General features: G+C 62.6%; 7 protein-coding genes across 7 annotated transcripts; 4 read left to right on the forward strand and 3 right to left on the reverse strand.

The window, feature by feature from the left end:
- Positions 1–80: 80 nt before the first annotated feature.
- On the forward strand, positions 81–4,220 carry PAN0_010c4062 (cysteine proteinase; the record flags this gene model as incomplete). The annotated part of the gene is made up of 1 exon (XM_014800516.1): positions 81–4,220. One exon carries the CDS (start codon positions 81–83, stop codon positions 4,218–4,220), a length of 4,140 nt encoding a protein of 1,379 aa, XP_014656002.1.
- Positions 4,221–4,406: 186 nt separating this feature from the next.
- On the reverse strand, positions 4,407–5,576 carry PAN0_010d4063 (uncharacterized protein; the record flags this gene model as incomplete). The annotated part of the gene is made up of 1 exon (XM_014800517.1): positions 4,407–5,576. One exon carries the CDS (start codon positions 5,574–5,576, stop codon positions 4,407–4,409), a length of 1,170 nt encoding a protein of 389 aa, XP_014656003.1.
- A 440-nt stretch (positions 5,577–6,016) lies between these two features.
- PAN0_010c4064 (lateendosome to vacuole transport-family protein) lies at positions 6,017–12,052 on the forward strand (the record flags this gene model as incomplete). Its single annotated transcript, XM_014800518.1, has 1 exon — positions 6,017–12,052. The coding sequence occupies one exon, from the start codon at positions 6,017–6,019 to the stop codon at positions 12,050–12,052; it is 6,036 nt and encodes a 2,011-aa protein (XP_014656004.1).
- Positions 12,053–12,109: 57 nt separating this feature from the next.
- PAN0_010d4065 (deoxyuridine 5'-triphosphate nucleotidohydrolase) lies at positions 12,110–12,716 on the reverse strand (the record flags this gene model as incomplete). The annotated part of the gene is made up of 2 exons (XM_014800519.1): positions 12,110–12,255; positions 12,317–12,716. The coding sequence occupies 2 exons, from the start codon at positions 12,714–12,716 to the stop codon at positions 12,110–12,112; spliced, it is 546 nt and encodes a 181-aa protein (XP_014656005.1).
- A 113-nt stretch (positions 12,717–12,829) lies between these two features.
- Positions 12,830–16,093, forward strand: PAN0_010c4066 (dynamin GTPase; the record flags this gene model as incomplete). Its single annotated transcript, XM_014800520.1, has 1 exon — positions 12,830–16,093. The coding sequence occupies one exon, from the start codon at positions 12,830–12,832 to the stop codon at positions 16,091–16,093; it is 3,264 nt and encodes a 1,087-aa protein (XP_014656006.1).
- Positions 16,094–16,651: 558 nt separating this feature from the next.
- On the reverse strand, positions 16,652–18,609 carry PAN0_010d4067 (cation efflux protein; the record flags this gene model as incomplete). Its single annotated transcript, XM_014800521.1, has 2 exons — positions 16,652–18,367; positions 18,580–18,609. The coding sequence occupies 2 exons, from the start codon at positions 18,607–18,609 to the stop codon at positions 16,652–16,654; spliced, it is 1,746 nt and encodes a 581-aa protein (XP_014656007.1).
- Positions 18,610–19,177: 568 nt separating this feature from the next.
- Positions 19,178–22,033, forward strand: PAN0_010c4068 (26S proteasome regulatory complex non-ATPase subcomplex Rpn1 subunit; the record flags this gene model as incomplete). Its single annotated transcript, XM_014800522.1, has 1 exon — positions 19,178–22,033. One exon carries the CDS (start codon positions 19,178–19,180, stop codon positions 22,031–22,033), a length of 2,856 nt encoding a protein of 951 aa, XP_014656008.1.
- Between the last annotated feature and the right edge of the window lie 180 nt (positions 22,034–22,213).

The following is a 22,213-nucleotide window of genomic DNA, read 5'->3' on the forward strand; positions in this document are numbered from 1 at the left end:
TCGAGCAAGCACAGGAATACAGCGCGGTCTTTCCAACCCACAACATCGACCGCGGCTGCCGTGCCGTGCACACCACCACGATGGGAGGCGATCAGCACGGCGACTTTGAGCCCATCAGCATCGTCGACAATGTTACCGCAAATGCTGCTGCAGAAGACAGCGCTCCCGTCGACATCACCATCAACGAGGAGGACCACAAGAAGGTCTTTGGCCAAGACTCTAGCGTGCCCTTCGGCACCAAATTGGAGCCTCTCCCACCCACAATAACGGGCTGGGACGTCCCCGTCTCGCCGCCTCCAGAGTACGCATACAACGAGGCTGGCCCCGACTCGGCAGCAGCATTACCAGACAGGTCGAAATCGACGCCCGTCGGCACCTTCCACCTTCTCCTGCCCACCGCCTTGCACGAGTCCGGCTTGCTCTTCAACCCGCAGCTCAGCCTCAGCAAGATCACAGCCCACCGCGAAAGCGAGCCCTCGCAGCCCTCGCCGCCCACACAGCCCGCCGAAGCAGTTGCAGCGTCTAGCACCGACAGCGTCCCCGCCCCTTCCCTCACCGAGATCCAGGCATGCCTGCCACATCCCAGCGCCCTCTTCGTGGCAGAGACGCTCGAGTGGCGCGTCATCCTCGACCAGTCCGACGTTTATCGAACCCCACTCCCCGACTTTGCCGTCTATGACGCTTCCCACCTGTTCGACGTCTGCAACTTGCCACCAAACTCCGTATCCGTCTTCGAGACGGCGCCCACGTCAATACCGCCCCAAGAGCAGCTCCACCCCATTCGTCTGCTCGACAAATGGGACGCCCAGCATCCCGAGGCGACATTGCCTGTCATCGAAGAGTTCAACATGCACAAGTGCTGGATCACCGGCAGGCGGCTCCTCTCCACCCCGCCAGACACCATCGTCTCCGTCATCGACCGCCACGTGCTCTCCCGCTTCAAAGAGTCGCGCGTAAACGATCCTGCCGTCGGGCTCACCGGTCTCGAGACCTTTGTCCGTGCCCTGCGCGTCCTCTTGCGCATCATCGGCAACTTTGTCCATGGAGAGCGACGACCCGCACCCACCTCCAGCATCATGGTCACCCAGAAGCTCGGCTGGGACCAGCACTCTCGTCAGATCTTCCTCGACCTCGGCTGGAAAGAGGATCGCCTGCCCGATGGCCGCAACGCCATCCGACCGCCGTTGGTTGCTCCAAAGTCGGCTCCAGTGGACGCTCCTTCGACAACATCCAGCGATGACGTTGTACTACACCGACACATTCGCGCCTGGTTCGAGCTCCATGTGTGGCTCGCCTTCCACCTCCAGGCTTTGCAAAAGACGAAACCCGCTTCCTCGCTCTTGCAGAACACGGAGCCCACCCTGGCGACCCAACTCAAGGTCGAGTCTGCATCCGAGTCGGTCATCGAGATGATCCGCGAGCAGCGCGATCACCTCGATATGAGCCTCAATCGCGACCTCTCCAACGACACGCTTGCCGCCCTCTTTGCGCTCGGCGTCTCCAGCACCACGCGAGACGAGCTCGTCAAATTTGGCTACCTCGTCAATCTTGAGGCCAATCCCAAGCACGCAGCTGATCTCTTTGCCAGCCTCGACGAGGTCTACGAAGCGCAGCGACGCACCTCCCGCGTCATTCAGGAACTCGTCGCGTACGAACGCAGCCAGGGCAAATATTCGCCTCGCGACCTCGACAAGGCCTATGAGCGTCTCAATCTCACCTCGAACCATCTCGGACCGGACGTAGAACGAGACAGCATTCCGCACGACTTTATCGCAGGCCAGTACAAGGCGCGCGCCCGCGAGGTGCTCGTCAATGCTGATGTCGCCGAGCACGCCGCCGTCAAGGACGCGCTCAAGATCATCATCGCCCATCTGGGCATGCCGCCCACCCTTGTCCAGGTGCTCGAAGAGGATGTCGACATGGACGTGGATCAGGCTTACACCACGCTCGATGCCAATCGTGATCTCGATGACGCCACCCTCCTCGCCATCTACGATCTCTACATTGCCGACGCACCGGCGCGGCGCGACTTGCTCCGCCATGCGCTCCGTGCCATCGCCGAGGATCGCAACAGCAACTACCTGCGCCACTTTCTCAAGACTGGCGAGAAGGATGCCGCGGCCAACGAGGGCTGGCAGCAGATGCCGTCCGCAGACGTGCCCGCGGGCATCGACAACATCGGCAATACCTGCTACCTCAACTCGGTCCTGCAGTACTTTTTCTCGATCACCGAGATCCGATCGCGCGTGCTCCGGGTCGCGCCAGTCGTTCAAGCAGAGCAGGACAGCCTTTCTGCAGTGGTGTCGGAACGGAGAGTGGGCGGCCAGCGCATCACACCGCGCGAGCTCGAGCGCAGCAGGCGCTTCGTTGCTCAGCTGGCCCAGCTCTTCCATCATCTCATCTACGCCAATGCGCTGTCGGTGCGGCCCGAGCGTGAGCTCGCGTATCTTGCCCTCGTGTCTTCGCGCGCCGAGGAGCTCGAGGCTGAGAGCAATCCGTTCACGGAGGCACAGACCGAGGAACCGCCTTCCGTCACGGCGGAGACGACCGAAGCGGCGCCCGCCGACGTTGCTGAGCCAGAAGCGATATCCGCGCCGACGGTCGATGCTGGCGAATCGATGGACATCACTGGTGACGGGCCAGAGACTTCAGCTGCAGCGGCACCTGATCCGCTGGAGCCAGCAGCGTCGCGCGCGCCTCCGCTGCCGCCTCGTCCAGCACGCAAGCCCACCGCGCCAGCCGTTCCGCCACCGGCTCGCCGCAACTCGCTGATGCAGCTGGGCGCGCAGCAGGATGTGTCCGAGTGCCTGGACAACTGCATGTTCCAGCTCGAAGTTGCGCTAGCCGTCGGTCAAGATGGCGCTTCCAATGCGAGCAACGGCATGGACGTGGACGATGGGCCACGGGTTTCCGGCTCGACTGGTGCTGCGTCGTCGGGCGACAGCACGGGTGAGGACCTTCTCACGAGGCTGTTTCTGGGCCAGACGTGCCAGCGGATCGAGGCGGACGGTGTTGCAGCTGATGGCTCTGCAGACCGAGGCGGACGACCGCAGCAGGTGAAGCAGCCAAGCATGCACATCAAGCACGAAGTGTTCAAGATCGTGCCCATCGACGTGCTCGAGGAAGGGCGCGACATCTATGACGGCTTTGACGGCTTCTTTGACTCGGACACGTTTGTGGCGACGTCGGGGGCGGTGCAGAGGAGGTCGGTGACGTTGTTGTCGGCGCCGCCGTTGCTGCAGATCCAGCTGCAGCGCGTGCAGTACGACCGCGCCACGATGCGCGCGTTCAAGTCGCAGGCGCACCTCGACATGCCCGAGGTGCTCTACATGGACCGGTATATGGATCTGGACGCCAAAGATCCCGAGAACGCGCCGCGGCTGGCGATGCGCGAAAAGTACCAGGCCAAGCGAAGGAGGATCGAGGAGCTGCGTGCGCATCTGGCAGCGTGCAGGGACGGAGCGTCGACGCTGACGCAGACGCTCAGCCAGGCTGCCAATACGGTGGAGGAGCTGGCGAGGCTGCCGTCGCTCGCCGATGTCGAAGCGCAGCTGGCAGACATTCAGGCTGAAGCGGCTCGGCGTGGAGATGCGGATGTGCCGCCGGCGGTTTCGCCTCGATCGCGCGCCAAGCAAATTGCCGACGCCGGCGTGGACACGATATCCATCACCCCCGACACTCCCGATGTCAAGACGGAGGTGCAGACTGGGGTGTCTGGACTGGTAGATGCGGGACTGGCGACGTTGTTGCGCGACGAGGCGCAGGTGCTGCGCGAGCAGATGGAGCAAGCCAAATCCGAGATCGCGGCGCTCAAGAGCGAGATGGCCGCAATCTGGGCAGGCGAGGAGCGATACACGTACCGGTTGGTGGCGGTCTTCATGCATCGGGGCGAAGCGAGTCACGGCCACTATTTTTTGAATCTGCGTGGGGGCAAGGAGGACAAGTGGTTCAAGTACAACGACTCGGCAGTCACGTCGACTTCGCTCGGCAGCGTGCTGCGCGACAGTTCGGGCGCCACGCCGTACTTGGTCACGTATGTCCGCGAGGATTATGTGCAGCTCGTAGATCCTATTTGCAGAGTCATCGAACAGAATCCGGAGCAAGTGGAGGGGGCAAACGGGTGGGATGGCGAGGTCAGGATGCCAGAGGTCGTGACGGACGCGGCGAGGGATGCGGGCGTCGAGAGTCCGGTCAAACGTGCGCGCACGGATGACGTGTGAGCAATGCAAGTGTCCCCCAGAAGCAAAGAGTGTGCATTGCGGTGCGGTGCGGTGTGTGTATTGTGATAAGTCAACTGAACGAGTGTCACGACGTGGCTCTTGGCGGTGGTGATGAGAGAGAATGAGGATGCGCTGGTGTGGCGAGCGACGTAGACAGTCTAGATACGAGGTGTGGGAATGTGAGCGCTACTCGGCAGCTACGTAGACGATATAACCTTTATCCGCCAGCACTCCCCTATCCCTGATGAGGGTGGTATACTTGAGAGCCCACTTTGGCCTCAACGCCTTCGGTGCTTTCTTTGGCATCTTGTGTTCGAACTCGTCCATAAGCGCAGGAAGAGTCCTTTGTGGCAGAACATCGCGCCTATCACTGTGTGCTACGAGTTGGATGCCCATACCTGCGCAGTACTGGCTGAACTGCCGATCGAACGCACACGGGTCCTGCTTGACATTGATCGACACGAGTCGTGGTCTGCGTGCGCTGCTGACGAGCGAATACTCCATGTTCCAAAACGTACCTTCCGTCGATACGTCCTCGGAAGCCACATCGCCCGATGCCTGCTCCGGTTCAGCTGTGCTGGACGACGCAGCATCCGTCGTACTCGACAGCGGAATGGCAGGCGAGAACAGCGGCATCGATGGCGGCTGAACCGGTGGATCGAGCGAACCTAGTAATGCATCCAAGCTCGACGGTGAAATGTCGGCCAGACCCAGCGAAAACAGCTGCGGGTTTTGCGAAACATGCCCCCACACCTCTGCAACTTTGCCAATGGCGTCAGTCGATGTGGAAGTTTTCGAGTCGAGATCAAGCGTGGGGAACGAGAGCACGAGCGTGTCGATGGTGATGATGCCCGTTGTGCGCGTCAGCCTCGTAAGCGCCTCGTCCACCAACCCCGCATCCACCTCGTCGAGGAAAAACAACTTGGCCGTGATCTCGTACGAGCTGCGATGGTCGGACGAGCACGGATCCGCGACGGGATTCGTGATCGTCGCCGGGTTCGGCAGTGCCAATGTCCCGCTGTGCGCGTCCCAGTAGTACGAGATGTACGGCCTTTCCGCATCCCCCGTAGCCGCAAAGCCCTTGTTGACGGCCAGCGCCGACGACGAGCCGTTGGGCGCAGACGAGGTGGGCATCGTGGCTAGAGGATCACACCCGGATCCTGCGCCAGAGTTCGCGGCGGCGGGAGTGTAGTCGTCCGGATGACCGTCGAGTGCAAAGTGCAGCGTCTGGTGGATGGCGTGTGCGAGCTCACCGTCGGCCGACGGCTTGAGTGAGCGAGACACATCGTGCGTGTGGATGTAGAGCGCTCGGAACGGCTCGTGCTGTGGTAGAGCGGCTTGTGTTGAGGACGACATGGTCGATACGCAGACAAGGTGACCAGCGAGGATGGTGGTGCGGAGGATAGCGAGGGCAGTTGCCCAAAGTCCGGGTCGAAACGGCAATGCAGCCCAAATCCAACCAACAACGCGCGAAATCGCGCTTTCCTACCGCCAAAAAAGCGGAATCCAAAGCTCGGCTCCGTGCGCGCGGATTCTAAGTGTGAGATCGTTGCTGGTAACAGTGTTGAGGTCCGCGCGAATCGCAATCGCCGCTCCACAAAAAGTCGATGGCCGATGCGATCCGATTCACCTCCACGCCCAACCGCCCAACCGCCCAACCGCGCACTGACGCCCTTTCTCCATCTTCTAGCCGAGACACCCATCCTGACTTGCAACCACATCCCATCGCATCGACATTCCCGTCCGCAATGGCTCCTTTGGCATCCACATAGCTTATACGCAACAGTGCACCGATCATGCAGCGCAACGGCTCGGCCGAGTCCAATCCGTGGGATGCAGAGCCGTCGTATGCACAGCGCATATCCACCTACCATGCGGATCAGCATCGCTCCTACGACCAGCAGATGCAAGACGTCCTCGACTCGCCGCCCACACAGCCACCAAATGGCCTGCATCACGATGCCCTCCCTTCCACCAGCAAAGATGCAGCACATGACGATCTCGACGACGACGATGATGATGACTTTGTCTACGCCGGCATCGACACCGCCGCAAACATCCACACAGCAACGCCGGACGACAGCAACGCATCCATCGACTTGGGCTCCGACTCGTACAGCGCCCGTATGAAGGACATCCTTGGCAGCGATGATGAGCAGCAGCTCGACGTGGCTGACGCCGACGACCAACACGCCGGCTCCAGTGATCATGCAGCTGCGTCTTCTCCAAGAACGCAGAGGGCATTGCCGCTGCCTGCCGACGGTGACCAATCGGCGGATGCGCCTCCGAGCGACAGCGGATCTTCATTTCGGTATCCGCACCCGCTTCCCAACGACGTCAGCTTCGACACGCGCTCCGCCTCTTCGCTTCAGAACCGCCATCCGCTCTCGTCCCTGCCGTCGTCCTCGCGCATCTTTACGCCCAGATCCACCTCCGCAAATGGCCTTTCGCTCCTTCGCCAGTCGCACACAATGACATCGGCATCCACTCCCCAGCGCCCAAATGCCTATCCATCGCTGTCTCGCCTCCGCGCCACCGTCGGCAGGTCCACCACGGCGGCTCTTGCAGTTCCGGCATTCGCGCAGCTGCAGTCCAGCACCTCGCCGCTCCGCACTCCGGGCTCGCCTTCGTCGTCGTCTCCCAGACGCAAACCGCGCTCGCCCCTGCCTCCAGACTTCTTCGCCCCGGCGCCAATATCGTCCAGAGATGACGACGCCAGCAGGTCAGCAATGGCGCACTCGTCCACGCCACAACGCTCGCGCCAGAGCTCCTTCTCCACCAGCGTCAGCGGCTCCGTCCTGGGCACCACCAAGTGCCGTCGCGCACGAGCTTCCTTCCCGTACGGCGGCACACTCACAAGTGCCACCTTGCCACCGGCGCAAAGCGAGGTCTCGCTTCTCAGCGACCGCTCCTTCCCCTCTTCAGCACAGCGCGGTGCGAAGACAGTCCATGAGCAACAGCATGCACCCTCTGAGGACGCAGAAAAGAGGCCAGAGCTCAAGGAGACCATGCTCAACGAGCGCGACGAGCTGGCTCGCGACTTTGTCCAGTGGTCCGTCCTGCGCCGCGTCCTCGCTGCTGCCAAGTCGGCCCCAGACGCCCCGGACCCGATTCCCACCGTGCTGGCGGTGGCGGGAGGACTCATCGCTGTCGGAACGCAGGGTGGCAAGACCGTCGTATGCGACCTGGCTCAGGATCCCATCGCCTCGTGCGGTCACGACGGCCGCGGCCACGGTGATGCCGTCACCGCGCTTGCCCTCTCGTCCGACCACTCGTTCCTGGGCGTAGGCCATGCCTCGGGCAACATCTTTCTCTACGATCTCTCCCATCCAGCTCGTGCCGCGCGTCATGTGCCGCCCGTGCCACTCTCCTCCGTCAAGGCGGGCAAGAGGGAGGGCCACCTGTCCGGCTCGGCCATCGTACACATGGGCTTCGTCGGCCTCCGCCACACCGCCATCGTGTCGGCCGACAACAAGGGCCTTGCCTTCTACCATGCGCTCGGCAAGGTCCTCGGCGTCAGCTCCAACGACACCCTCCGACTGCTCGGCAAGTATCCGCAGTACGAGCATGAGGACGAGCTGGGTCTCGCAGATGCCAGGAGCAGAAGCGTCATCTTTCAGCTCACACCGCTGCCGCTCGGGCCCAGACCGCATGCGGCCGACGAGACCACTTTCATCGCCATGATCACCCCCGCCAAGATGGTCTTAGTCGGGCTCAAGCCTACGCCAAGAACCTGGTACCGCAAGGTCCACACCACCAAACACGCCGAGAAGGGCGGCGAGGGCGTCGTGGCTGATGAGGCTGCGCAGTCCCAGCAGCCAGGGTGTCTGGCATGGTATCCGGCTTCGACCGAAACAGACGGCAAGAGGAAGAGGCAGACCAATCCGGTGCTCGCGTTTTCGTTCGGTCGAAACTTGCATCTCGTCAGGCTCGTCGTGCGCAGGATCGAACGGCGTCCAGATGTTCGGACGGCGCGCAACGGGGCCCTGCCGCCGGCGGAGGTGGTTGACGAAATCGAACCCGTCGAACTCACCGGCGAACAGGGCATCGAGGAGCCAGACGGAATCGTCGCACTTCAGTGGTTCAGCCCGGATCTGCTCATGCTCACCACGCGCACCGGGCTCGCGCTGTTCGATTGCCGGGCCGGTAAAGTCACGGAGCGCATGCGCAACGGAAGCGCAGCCGTTGTTCTGGCGAGGACCGTCGAGCAAAAGTCGCTCGATGCGGTGCTTCTCGGCAAGCCATACGATCCGCACTCCGAGACCCCCGAAGCAGAGGACCAGGGTCAGGCAGAAGAGCGACAGCGCTCGTGGGCGGTGAATCACAGCATCCGCGTCTCCAAGGGTCGCTCGTTCTTCCTCACCACCACCGATCTTGTGGTGGGCACGTTGCTGTCGTGGGCCGACCGGCTGCTGCTCTACGTCTCGCGCGGCGACTTTCTCTCGGCCATCGAGCTCGCCACGCTCTTCCACCAGGGCCGCTTCCTCGGCTCGGCGGTCGGGCTCCCGTCGGACCCGGGCGAACGCACGCGCATCGTGGCGGACAAGCTGCACGAACTCATGGCCGCCTCGGCCCAATACGCCTTCTCGCCCGATAGGCTCACGGACGACACCCATGTCACCCCGGACGGCAGAGGCGTCGACCGCACCGAGCTGTTTCAGGGCCTGGCGAGCGTGTGCGCGCGCGCGTGCCTGTCGCTCGGCAAGCTCGACTTTCTCTTCGAAACGCTCTACGACAAGTACGAGGACAACGGGATCGAGGCGATCTTTGTCGGGCAGATGGAGGACTTTATCGTCTCGGGCGAGCTGAGCAGCTTGCCGATTCCGGTGGTGCAGAGGCTCGTGGCGTTCAGACGGGATCGCGAGGAGTATGATCAGGCAGAACGCATCATCTGGCACGTGGATCCCAAGTCGCTCGATCTCGACCAGGCGCTCTCGCTGTGTCTCGACAGGAGGCTGTACGACGCCTTGATCTACGTGTTCAATGCGGCGCTCGACGACTATGTCTCGCCGATCATCGAGCTGCTGCACCCCGTGCGCCGCGCGCTGGGGCGGAGGTGGAAGGAGCAGCATCTCGTCAGCGAGGATGAGGCAAGTGCAGACACTGATCCGTATGCGCATATCCGAATCCAGGACCATGATGCCGATGCGGCGGTTGCTAGCCCAGCCGTGGCGGATTGGGAGGCGGCGGAGCGCGATCTCGAGGACGGCTATCGCGTCTTCTCGTACCTCTCGGTGGTGCTTACGGGCAACCGGTATCCGAGCCAGGAGCCGTTCGAGCACGCCGAGCAGGCGGACAAGGCCAAGGGCTCGATCTACAACTTTGTCTTTTCCGGCAGCTGTATGCTGTGGCCGCCCGGCCCGGGCGGACGGCTGGTGCTGTACGGCCTGCAAGACCGTCCGGACGAGCCGGAGCACGTGGGCGACACTGCGGAGCACGAGCCGATCTACCCGTACCTGCGGCTGCTGCTCGAGTTTGACGCCGAGGCGCTGCTGGATGCGCTCGACCTCGCGTTCGAAGACGGCTTTCTCGACGACGAGGATGTGGTGGGCAAGCGGATCAGCCGGCAGCTGGCGGTCGATGTGCTGCTCGAGCTTGCCGGCTCGCAGGGCGCGTCGGATAGGCGAGCGCCGGCGCTGCCGCTGACGGCGCGCGTGTTTGTGCACATCTTTGTGGCGCGCAACGCACCCAAGTATCCGCAGTTCATCCACCTGCCGCAGCATCACGTCGACCAGCTGCTGCGGTCGCTCGCCATCCCGCTGCACGACGGCGACGGCGACGTGGACGAGGTGGAGACGGTCGAATCGACGCGCGCCGACCGCGAGCTCGCAGCAGAGTGCCTGCTCTCGCACTACAAGCCGCGCTTCGACGATGCGTGGCTCGACACGTTTGAGCGTGCCGGCTTCGGCCGCATCCTCAGGTCGGCGTTCCGGCAGGAGGACAAGTGGGACCGGCTGCTGGGCATGTATCTGCGCGACCACCTGCATGGCGGCGCACTGGCGAGCCAGTTGGATCCCGACGCGCCTGACGACCAAGGGCCGGGAGATGCATTCGCGCACTTTGAGGAGACGCTGTTCAACGCCTCGCGACGCAACACGCGCGGGAGAAACGAGCTCGTGACGCGGCTGCACGAGCAGCTGGTGGACCACATCGCGGAGCTGCTGGATCTGGATGCACTCAAGACCGCCGCGATGCTCGACCGGTTCCATCCGGACCGGCACGCGCAGGTGCTGCAGCGACTCGCGCAGCTCGATGACAAGCGCCACCTGCTGTATCTGCAGTGCTTCTTTGAGCCGATGCATGTGCGCAAGGCCGTTTCTCAGCCTCGGTCGGAGGAGCTCAGCAGCGATGGATTGGATTGGGTGGATCACAAGCCAGTGGATGGCGCCGACGCAGGGGCGTACAGTGCCGATGGGGGTCGGGCGGATGCGGACCACCTCGACGCGTGCGAGCGTCAAGTGTACCTGGACCTGCTGCGGCGGTACGAGCCGGCGGCCGTGGTGCGCAATCTGGACGCACGGGCGCCGGGGTACTTTGACTTGGAGCAGCTGGTGCGCGCGTGCCGCGACGCCGACGGGAAGGACTCGCGCGTGGCCGCCAACAGCGATGCACTGCTGTGGGCGCTCGACCGGCTCGGGCGGCCAGACGAGGCGTTCGAAGAGCTCGATGCGGCGTGTGTGCGCACTGCGCAGTCGCTCGTGCTCGTCGCCGACGCGGCCGCAGCCGAGGTGCTGCTGGCCGACGTGCGGCGGTGCATCGAGGTAGCTGTACGGCTGTGCATCGAGCGCGCGAATGCATTCGGCGGACACGAGAGCGACGACGACGCCCCAGCGCCGGCTGCGCTCGATACGGACGAGGTGTGGTTCAGGCTGCTGCGCAGCATGGTTCGTCTCGTACACGATGTAGCGCACGGCTCTTCGCGTCGCGACGACCCGGGCTCGAAGGGTGAGGAGAAGGATCTGCTGAACGGCGTGCGCGATATTGTGCAGGACACGCTGTCGGATCTGATCTCATCGACGGCTGCCGAGGCGGTCTCGTTCCCGGCGCTGTTCCGGCGGCTGACGACTCCCGCGGAGGAAGGGAAGCAGGGAGGTGCCGAGTACTATGCCGAGATCCGGGGGGTGCTGGATGGCATGCTATCGGCCTACCACCTGCGTGCCGAGCTGCTGGGGATCACCAACAAGCTGTTTGAGCGCGACACGTTCCGGCAGTTCCGCAAGCTGCATGCGCAGCGTCGGCACGGCTGGCGGCCGTCGATCGGCGTCGGTGCACGCTGCGCCTCGTGTGGAGTGGTGGTGCTTGGACCCAAGCGTGGCTCGACTGGTGCTGCCGAGGTGGATGTGGGTCGCGAGGAGGTGGGCGGTGCCATGCTGACGCCGCAGGTGGTGCAGCATCGGCGGGCCAAGTCGCCGTACGACGGCAAGGCGGCACCGCTGGCATCGCCGCGCATGGACAAGGGCAAGGGCGTGGTGCGCTCGGCGTCGAGCGAGATCCGCGCAGGCGCGGATGATGTGGATGGCTACTTTGCGCCGAGCCGCGAGATGAGCCGGAGCTCTTCGTGGGCCAACGGCGGCGCGAGCGCACTCATGACGCGCACCAATTCCACCGCCAGCATTGCGATCCGGATCAATGACGAGCCGCCCAAGACACAGGAACCCGAACAACACGAGGAGACGGAGGAAGAGGAAGAGGGGGATGCAACGCTGACGGCGGCGCAATTCATGCCCGCCTGGCAGGAGGAGGAAGGGGAGGAGAGGAGGCAGCGCATCGTGGTGCAAAAGTGCGGCCGAGTGTTTCACGAGAGCTGCTGGCACAATCGCCGCGCGATGTAATATCCCAACTGCAGTGCAAATTCCAGCAATGTATGGTGAACAGATTCTAGTGTGTGATTAGGACGAGGTCTTGGAGCCAAAGCCGCCGGTGGAACCGAAGCCGCCCGCGCCGCGAATGGTGTCGTCGAGGCTCTCGACTTCCTCCACCTCGGGGGTGGCGATTTTTTCGATGATGAGCTGTGCGATGCGGTCGCCCTCGTTGACTGCCCGAACCAAAGTCAGTACCTTGTCCATTTCTGTGTGCATAGTTAGGGATTTGCTTACCTGTAAAGTCTGCGTCGCCGAGGTTGAAGAGCAGCACGCCGAGGAGGCCTCTGTAGTCGGCGTCGATGACGCCCGCGCCTGTATCGATGCCATGCTTACTTGCCAGACCCGAGCGCGGGGCGACACGACCGTAGTGGCCCTCTGGGATGGCGAGGCAGATGCCGGTCTGAACGACCTTGCGGCCGCCGCGCGGGATGACGACCGCCTCGGACGCATACAGGTCGTAGCCCGCCGCACTCGCCGAGCCGCGCGTGGGCAGCTTGGCGAGCGGATGCGCGGGATGACGCTGCACCAGCAGACGCAGCGCAGACGAAGATGCAGAGACTGTCATTGTGGGTGTGTGCGCGAGTTTGACGGTCTTGTGCGGTCGCTCGGTGTCGGTGGATGAGGAGGTGGTCATCAGGATGAAGCTGGTGGTGGTGAGCGGTGTTGGTCTCGTGTGCAACTCAGCAGAAAAGGCGTGGCCCCAAAAAGTGCGGTCGCGCAGCGCGTAAAGTGACGCGTCCAAGTCGAATGGGCGCGCAGCCAATTTTTGACTTTGTTGGTACTGCAGATCTGACAATCGAAAAGTGGGCGCCCCGCAGCGTGTTGTTTGCCCACGAAAAGTGGAGGATCGGTGGCTCAGCCAGCAAAATCGATGGATATCGACTTCATCGCCACCTCCATCAACACCACCACTACCAATGCGCAACACATCGTAAGCTGGGGGCGTCTCACATCCGAACGAACAACAAACGACACGCCGCTCTCCATGGACTAGTGCGGCGACCGCCCATCGGTCTTTGTAGCCACGTCAAGGCCACACCCAAGCAACACCCTCTGTCGTTCCTCATCAAACCACTCTGCCGCCAACTCGCTCCGCCACATACAATCATGTCGACCTACTCGGCCGCCACTCGAGCTGCTGCGCAGCGCGCAGGACACTCACGCGCAGCTTCGCTCTCGTCTCCCATCCATGCACACGCAGGCCACCTCCGCCAGCCCCTAATGCGCTTCGCTGCCCACCGCCCTGGTGCGCCCGATGCGCATTTTGCAGCCCACTTCACCGCCTCGTCGAGCGGCAGCCGCCTCATGCATGTGCGCGCCATCTCGTTCAACTCGGTCCCCAAAGCCGCCTTCCGCGCCGTCCGCCTGCCTGCCTACGGCCTGGCGGCGGGCGGCGGCGCACTCGCCTACGCCAACTACAAGGTCGACGAGTTCAAGGACATGCTCGGCCGCTCCTATGGTCGCCTCTCCGACCGCGCCAAGAAGGCCTACTCGGGCATCTCGGAGCTGGGTGCCGATGCACTCGAGAATGCACGCGACTCGTGGGAGGCTCTCAGCGAGCGTCTCGACGCTATCGAGCTCCCCGACACGCCTGGATTCCTGCGCAATCTGTTTTCGGGATTCAGCGGCTCTCAAAGCAGCGAAGATGTCACAACGAAATGGTCGGCCGGCGGCGGCGGAAGCGGAGGTCCCGATCCCAACGGCACCTCGGCCATGGCCGGCGCAGCTGCCGTCGTCGCATCGTCGCTCTTTGGCGACGATGAGGCTTCCACCGACGGCACCGCAGACGCGACATCAAAGACCAGCACCGAGGAGCTCATGTTGCTGACGCGCAAGCTCATCGAGGTGCGCAACATCCTCAAGGACATCGACCACGAGTCGGACCAGCTCACGCTGCCCTCGATCGTCGTCATCGGTTCGCAGAGCAGCGGAAAGAGCTCCGTGCTCGAGGCCATCGTCGGTCACGAGTTCCTGCCCAAGGGCAACAACATGGTCACGCGGCGTCCCATCGAGCTCACGCTCATCCACACACCCGCGCAGCCCGGCCGCGCCGCCATCAAGGACACGCTCGTCGAGTACGCCGAATTCCCCGGCCTCGGCCTCGGCCGCATCACCGACTTTTCGCACGTCCAAAAGACGCTCTACGACCTCAACATGGCGGTGCCCGCAGCCGAGTGCGTGAGCGACGAGCCCATCGAGCTGCGCATCCACAGCCCGCACGTGCCGGACCTCACGCTCATCGATCTGCCCGGCTACGTGCAGATCGCCAGCATGGACCAGCCCGACGAGCTGCGCGAGAGGATCCAGACGCTGTGCCAAAAGTACATCCAGGAACCCAACATCATCCTCGCCGTGTGTGCCGCCGACGTCGACCTCGCCAACTCGCCCGCGCTGCGCGCCAGCAGGCAGGTCGATCCGTTGGGACTGCGCACCATCGGCGTCGTCACAAAGATGGACCTCGTCCCGCCCGAGGTGGGCGCGGCGATCCTGTCCAACAACAAGTATCCGCTCTCGCTCGGCTACGTGGGCGTCGTGTGCAAGAGCAGCCTCGGCATGTTCCAGAGCGCACAGGGCCACGACCGCGCCGGACAGGGTCGCATGGCGAGCATGGTGACCAAGCAGGAGTCGGACTACTTCAACGCCAACCGCGAGCACTTCAAGGCGCCGGCGCGCGGTCGCAATGCGGGCGTCGAGCCCATGACGGGCACGGACACGCTGCGCAGGCGGCTCATGACGGTGCTCGAGGAGAGCATGGGTTCGTCGCTGCACGGCATCGCCAACGCGGTGCAGGTGGAGCTCGAGGAGGCGTCGTACCAGTTCAAGGTGCAGTACAACGACCGCACCATCACGGCCGAGTCGTACGCCGCCGAGACCATGGATGCGCTCAAGCTGCGCTTCAACCAGTTTGCGGCGCACTTTGGCAAGCCCGAGGTGCGTGCGCTGCTCAAGCACGCGCTCGACGAAAAGGTCATGGACATTCTCGCGCAGATGTACTGGAGCGATGCACGCACGCCGGAGCTGGCGCAGCTTGCCGATGCGCGTAAGCTGGCGCCGGACCAGCTCGACAAGTACTGGCAGTACAAGCTGGATGCGTCGTCGTCGGCGCTCACCAAGGCGGGGATCGGGAGGATGTCGACGCAGCTCGTGGTGGATGCCATCCGCACGCAGATCGAGCATCTGGCTAGGAGCGAGCCGTTTAACCACCATCCGGAGGCGGCCGAGCGCATCGTGGCGTTTAGCAGTGCCATCCTGCGCGAGCGCTTCGGACTCACCGCCGACCAGGTGGAGAACTGCGTCAAGCCGTTCAAGTACGAGGTGGAGGTGGAGCCGGCCGAGTGGGAGGCTGGACGGCAGCGGTCGGTGAGCCTCGTGGAGCGCGAGCTGGATATGTGCGATGCGGCATTCAACGGGATCAAGAAGCTGCTTGGGGGTAGGCGGCTCAAGGGGGCCATGGAGTATGTGACGCATATGGAGGAGCGCGAGCGGCGGCGCGTGCAAGCTCGTCTGCGCGCGCGCGAAGAATCTGCCGACGCATCGACCGACGATGCCGACGACGACAGCAACGATCCTACACGGCCGGACTACAATTCGGCGCTACTGATCAAGGCACGCGAGGCACTTTTCCTTAGCGAACGCTCGCGGATGCTTCGGACGCGTTTGGGCAGTCTGCGATCCCGACGCTGCAAAAGCGGTCCTGAAACCAAGGCGTTTTGCCCCGAGACGTTCCTCAACATTGTTGCCGAGAAGCTGACGTACACCGCCGTGATGTTTATCAACATCGAGCTGCTCGCCGAGTTCTTCTACCAGTTCCCGCGCGAGATCGACGCCAAACTCATGCACCACCTCGATGCGGATCAGCTCAAGGCGTTTGCACGCGAGAATCCAGCCGTCAAGAAGCATTTGGATCTGCAGACGAGGAAGCAGAAGCTGGAACATGTCGCGGGTGTGATTGGCGACTTGGTCAAGGTGTATAAGCAGAAGAATACCGCCTCCCGATGGGCGTTTTTCTAGAATATGGCAAATGATGGAATTCGTATACCCCCCCTCCTCTCTACCCCACTTGCACGGTTGCAAGGACGGCATGTGATCAGAGAATGTGTTGTGACTGAAGGTGGTGGTGGGGATGGGCGTGCTGTAGTACAAGCGCGGAAATGGCAAGTGGCTGTGGCTGAGAAGTTGCCAAAGATGATTTGGCTTGCCTTGGTGCGAGCAGCTTGTCGTGCCGAGATTCGAGGCCGGAGCTAACTTAGCTGTGGAGAGTGGCGCCTGCCAGCTGCGCCTCACATTGGCAACTCGATCGAATCGTCTCACCGCTTTGAGGAGGAGCTCCACCTCGGGCTCATGCGGCGTCTCATACCGCAACGCTATTGCGCTGCCCACTCCGCACACAATCTCGGCTCGAAACTAACCCCCATCCGCTTTCTCCTTGCACACACGCTCGCACCGACAAGCACTGGCAACTTGGAGACAGGCATCTAACGGATCATTACCTCGCACCGACGCTGGATCTATACAGGCGCGCCACAACTAAGTCGAGCAAAAAGAAAAGAGTGATGGAGGGCTGCCGTCTTAGGCCGTGGGGGTGTTGGAACCAGACGCGGCACGACTAGCCCCATTGGTGGGGGGACAACAGCTCTCAGTCTGGCACGAGTTATCCTTACCGCACGCGATCAAACACGCGGTATCTACCTTCTGCACCTCGTTCTCCACCAACGTACCCTGCACCGTCCTAAGCCTACCCTCATCATCGCTCTCTGCCACCTGAACCCCACTGAGAATCGCCGCCTCGCGCAGTCCGCCGGGTACAAATTCGGGCTGGATAGTGCTCGAGTGAATCCCCCACGCATGCAAGTTATCCCGAATATGCGCAGCAATGCTCATGTACTTGTCCGTCTGCCCAGCACTGCAGTCGACAAGCACATGCACCGACGCCACAATCTTGCTCTCCGAAAGCTGCCACACATGCAGCTCGTGCAGGTTGATCACCCCCTCCACCGCCTGGATCGACTTGCGCACCGCCTCGAGCGACACCGACGCCGGCACACCCTGCAGCAGGATGTACGACGCCGACTTGACCAGCGGTAACGCCGAGTGGAAGATGATGATGGTGATCAGGAACGAAATCGCGGGGTCCGAGTAGAATCGCCACCATGCAGACGAGTACATGATGAAGAGACCAGCGGCAATCACTCCGACGTTGCCGAGCGCATCACCGAGCACGTGCAGAAAGACGCCGCGCATGTTCATGCTGCCCTCGCCGTGCGAGTGTCCACCTCCGTGCGAGTGGCCGTGACCGGGCGCATCGTGGTCGGCGGCGTGCGAGTCGTGGTCGGCGGAGCGGCCGTTCTTGGGTGCGTTGGACGTGCCGGCCTCGAGATCGGCGGCAGCGCCATCGGTGGCGCCGTAGTCGTGCGAGCCGTTGGCAAGGAGGCGCGAGCGCTCGTTGTGTGCGCCACCGTTGAGCGAGGTGATGGAGTTGGAGTGCTGGTGCCTGGTGCCGGCATCGTAGCCGAGGTCGTGGGCGGTCTGCACGACGAATGCACGCGTCTGGGCGGGGTGCCCGAGGATGGAGCCGACGCTGTCACCACGGCCGCGTCCACGCTTGGCAGCCGAGCTGCTGGTGGCTGCAGCGTCGTCGTTCGAGGTGGTTCCTTTGGCGTTGGCAGCCGAGTCTCTGATGGCGGGCGGGTCCTGCTGCGGAGCGTTGTGAGAGTGGCTGTGGCTGTGCTCGGCGTCGGTGCCGGGGAGTGCGTGGGAGTGAGCGTGGTCGTGGGGGCCGTGAGAGTGGCCGCCGTGACCATGAGAGTGACCGTGACCTCCGTGGGCGTGACCGTGGTCGTGGAAGAGGAGGAGGCCGACGAGGTTGCTTGCGAGACCGAGCGAGCCGACGACGACGACGAGCTTGGGGTTGGACACTTCGGTGACGTTGACGAAGCGCTCGATGGCTTCCATAAAGATGCTGAAGCAGAGTGCGAGGAGGAAGACGCCGTTGACGAGCGCGCCGAGGATCTCTGCGCGCTGCCAGCCGTAGCTGAAGCGATGGTCGGACGACTTTGTAGAGAGCTTCACGGCCCACAGCGCGACGACGAGCGACATGACGTCGTTGAGCATGTGGAACGAGTCGGCGACGAGGGCGAGCGATCCAACAGCATATCCGGTGATGATCTCGACGAAGAAGAACACGACGTCGATGACGAGGAGCGTGATGATGCGCGTTTCCTTGCTGAGCATGATGGCGGCTGGATGTTGGGAGGGGACGAGGAAAAGGAAGGGCGGATTTCCAGACTGTGCTGGAATCAAGCACAGTGCACGTCAGACTCGATGGAAGCCAGACGGTAGCAGATGTGGATGGTGGTGGTGGTGATGATGGAGCAGTTTCTGAGGAATGCGGCTCAGTTTGGCTTGGCTTTGCGACGGCGTGTTTGCGTTGGATTCTGAGTTTGGCGCAGGGCTGTTGTGCTGCTGTGCTGCTGTGCTGCTGTGCTCTGCCTTCGTACCTGCGCACTTTGGAAATATGGAGCGCGCATATGAACCGCAAACAGCTCTTTTTCGATTTTGAGAGAGTGCTCCCTCCCCGAACTCGCCGCTCCTTTTTTTGAAAATCCAAGATTCACGGACTTCCGCATCCATGGCTTCGCTCCACATCGGGCGCGCGTTCCAGCCGAGTGGGGCCGAAGATGGCGACATTGCAAAAATTCAAGATGGAGCTGCAGAATCAGTGGCCTAACATTGTCAAAATTCGAGCCCCCAAAAAGTGGAGTTTCGAGGTGATCGGCTTGAGCTGCTGCGCTGAGGAGGCGCTTTTGCAGCGCGCCGGGGCCACGAGAGAGAGAGAACGCGCAACGGCCGCCATTCTTCCCACTCCACACGCCTCTCGAAACCGAACGCGCGCCCGCAGCAGCAAACGTCGCAAGCGCTTGTCACCAAACCAACTCAACTCTCGACGTGTTGCTCTCGACCAACCACCACCGCAGTCGCATCTCTCATCCCATCGGCGCGCCCATTTCCCCACCACCATCCTCTGCGCACGTCGGTCTTATTTGCTCCAGCCAACAGCCTGCCACCGCCGGCCCCAGCCCCTCATAATCCGCAACCATGGCGCGAGGTGACGGCCAGGAGCTCGACATCACCGTCCCCGTCGACGACCCAAAGAAGTCCGACCAGGAAAAGGCAAAGGAAGAGCAGCGCGAGGAAGCAGCACGTAAAGGCCTGCCCCCCTTCTCCGAAAAGCGTGCCAATGCCAAGGACAAGCCCGATGACGAGCTCAGCGAAGACGACCTCCAGCTCAAAAACGAGCTCGAGATGCTCGTAGAGCGTCTCAAGGAGGACGACGCCTCCCTCTACCGTCCCGCTCTCGAGTCCCTCCGCACCCTCATCCGCACAAGCACCTCCTCCATGACCTCGGTCCCCAAACCCCTCAAGTTCCTCCGTCCACACTACCCAGAGCTCAAGACGCTCTACAACGCTTGGAATCACGCCTCCGACGACAAGAGCCTCTTTGCAGAGATCCTCTCCGTCCTCGCAATGACCTACTCGGACAACGGACAGCGCGAAACCCTCCACTTCCGCCTCGAGGCGAATCACGTCGCCGCCTCGGGCAAGTCCGAAGACCCAGGTCTGTGGGGTCACGAATACATGCGCCATCTCGCCGCTGAGCTCGGCGAAGAGTACACCGCCCGCTCCCACGAGGACAAGAACACCGACGAGCTGCTCGACCTCGCCCTCCAGGTCGTCCCCTTCAGCCTCTCCCACAACGCAGAGGCAGACGCCGTCGACCTCTTGCTCGAGCTCGAGGCCATCGACAAGCTGCCCCAGTTCGTCGACAAGGACACCTATGCACGCGTATGCCTCTACATGGTCAGCTGCGTCAACCTCCTCGTGCCCCCCGACGACGCCATGTTCCTCCGCACCGCCCACGAGATCTACCGCAAGCACGACCGCTTCACCGAGGCCATGACCCTCGCACTCCGCCTCGGCGACAAGCACCTCATCCGCTCCGACTTTGAGGCGCCCAAGAATCCCACCATGCGCAAGCAGCTCGCCTTTATGCTCGCACGCCAGCACATCCCCATCGAGTGGCTCCAGGACGAAGACGCGCCCATCACCGACAACGAACTGCTCGACATCATGTACAACTCGCACCTCTCGCGCCACTTTGTCAACTTTGGCAAGGAGCTCAACGTCGTCGAGCCAAAGAGCCTCGAAGACATCTACAAGACCCACCTCGAAAACTCGCGCACCGGCCTCGGCTCCTCGGTCGACTCGGCGCGCGGCAACCTCGCCAGCACCTTTGTCAACGCCTTTGTCAACGCCGGCTTCGGCAACGACAAGCTCATGGTCGACGCGCCCGAGGGCAACTCGTGGATCTACAAGAACAAGGACCACGGCATGCTCTCCGCCGCCGCCTCGCTCGGCATGAGCTTGCTGTGGAACACAGAGACCGGCCTCGACCAGATCGACAAGTACTCCTACTCGTCCGAAGAGGCCATCAAGGCCGGCGCACTCCTCGCCTACGGCATCGTCCACTCCGGTCTTCGCTCGGAGCTCGACGAGGCCCTTGCGCTGCTCTCGGAGCACATCGAGTCCAAGAGCATCCCGCTCAAGATCTCGGCCATCGTCGGTCTCGGCCTCGCCTACGCCGGCCTCTGCCGCGAGGACATCGCCGCACTGCTGCTGCCCAACATCCAGGACGAGACGACGCCCATGGAGGTCGCCGCCATGTCGGCGCTCTCGCTCGGCTTCGTCTTTGCCGGCAGCTGCCACGGCGAAATCACGCCCACCATCCTCCAGAGCATGTTCGAACGCGACCCGGCGCAGCTCGACGACAAGTGGTCGCGCTTCATGATCCTCGGCCTCGCGCTCCTCTTCCTCGGCAAGCAGGACGAGAGCGACGCCACGATCGAGACGCTCAAGGCCATCGACCATCCCATCAGCAAGCAGGCGCAGGTGCTCGTCGACATGTGCTCCTACGCCGGCACCGGCAATGTGCTCAAGGTCCAGACCATGCTCCACTACTGCACCGAGCGCTCCACACCAGACGCCAACGGCAGCGACGATGCCGAGGGCGGCGACAACAACGACAATAGCGCCAGCGGTGGCGGCGATGCTGACGCCGATTCGGGCGATGCCAGTCAGGACAAGGAGGCCAACGAGCTCTTCCAGGCGTTTGCCGTGATCGGTATTGCGCTCGTCACGATGGGCGAGGAGGTGGGTGCCGAGATGGCGTTGCGTCACCTCTCGCACCTCATGCACTATGGCGAGCCTACGATCCGTCGGGCGGTGCCGCTTGCCTTGGCACTGTTGCATCCGTCGGATCCGTCGATGCCCGTCATCGATACGCTCTCCAAGTACTCGCACGACTCGGATCTGGATGTGGCGATCAACGCCATTCTTGCCATGGGTCTCGTGGGTGCTGGATCGAACAATGCGAGGTTGGGTCAGATGCTGAGGCAGCTGGCGGGATACTACTACAAGGAACCCGACTGTCTGTTTATGGTGCGCGTATCGCAGGGGCTCGTGCATATGGGCAAGGGTACGATCGGCATCAATCCGTACCATACCGATCGTCAGCTCATGTCAAGGACCGCCGTCGCGGGCATCTTGACCTTGCTTACGTCCATGACCGATGCGCGCGGGTTCGTGCTGGATCAGGCTCATTGGATGCTGTATATGCTCACGCCCGCCATGTACCCGCGCTTCCTCATCACGCTCGACGAAAAGCTAGAGGCCCTCCCAACCTCGGTCCGCGTCGGAAAGGCCGTCGATGTCGTAGGCCAGGCCGGTAAGCCCCGCACGATCAGTGGATTCCAAACACATACGACCCCCGTCCGCGTCGGAACGTACGAGCGCGCCGAACTCGGATCAGAGGAGTACCTCAGCTACGCCCACGTGCTCGAAGGCTTCTCCATCCTCCTCAAGAACCCCGGCTACGTCAAGGAGGAAGACCTCTGATCTCACATCGTGTAACGCTAAGCTCGAAGAAGAAGAAAAAACAGTTTTTGCATTGGTAGATGGTCGTCTTGTGTTGTCATTGTGCGGTGGAGGGATGTCTGAGAGCAGAAAGGTCGAAAAGGGGTTTGACGGGGATATGGGGCTTGGTTGCCAGGCAGACGCAAGTGGCAGATGCGAGTG

The sequence above is a fragment of the Moesziomyces antarcticus genome, assembly GCF_000747765.1.
Source record: "Moesziomyces antarcticus DNA, scaffold: scaffold_v10010, strain JCM 10317, whole genome shotgun sequence".
Taxonomy (NCBI): Eukaryota; Fungi; Basidiomycota; class Ustilaginomycetes; order Ustilaginales; family Ustilaginaceae; genus Moesziomyces; species Moesziomyces antarcticus.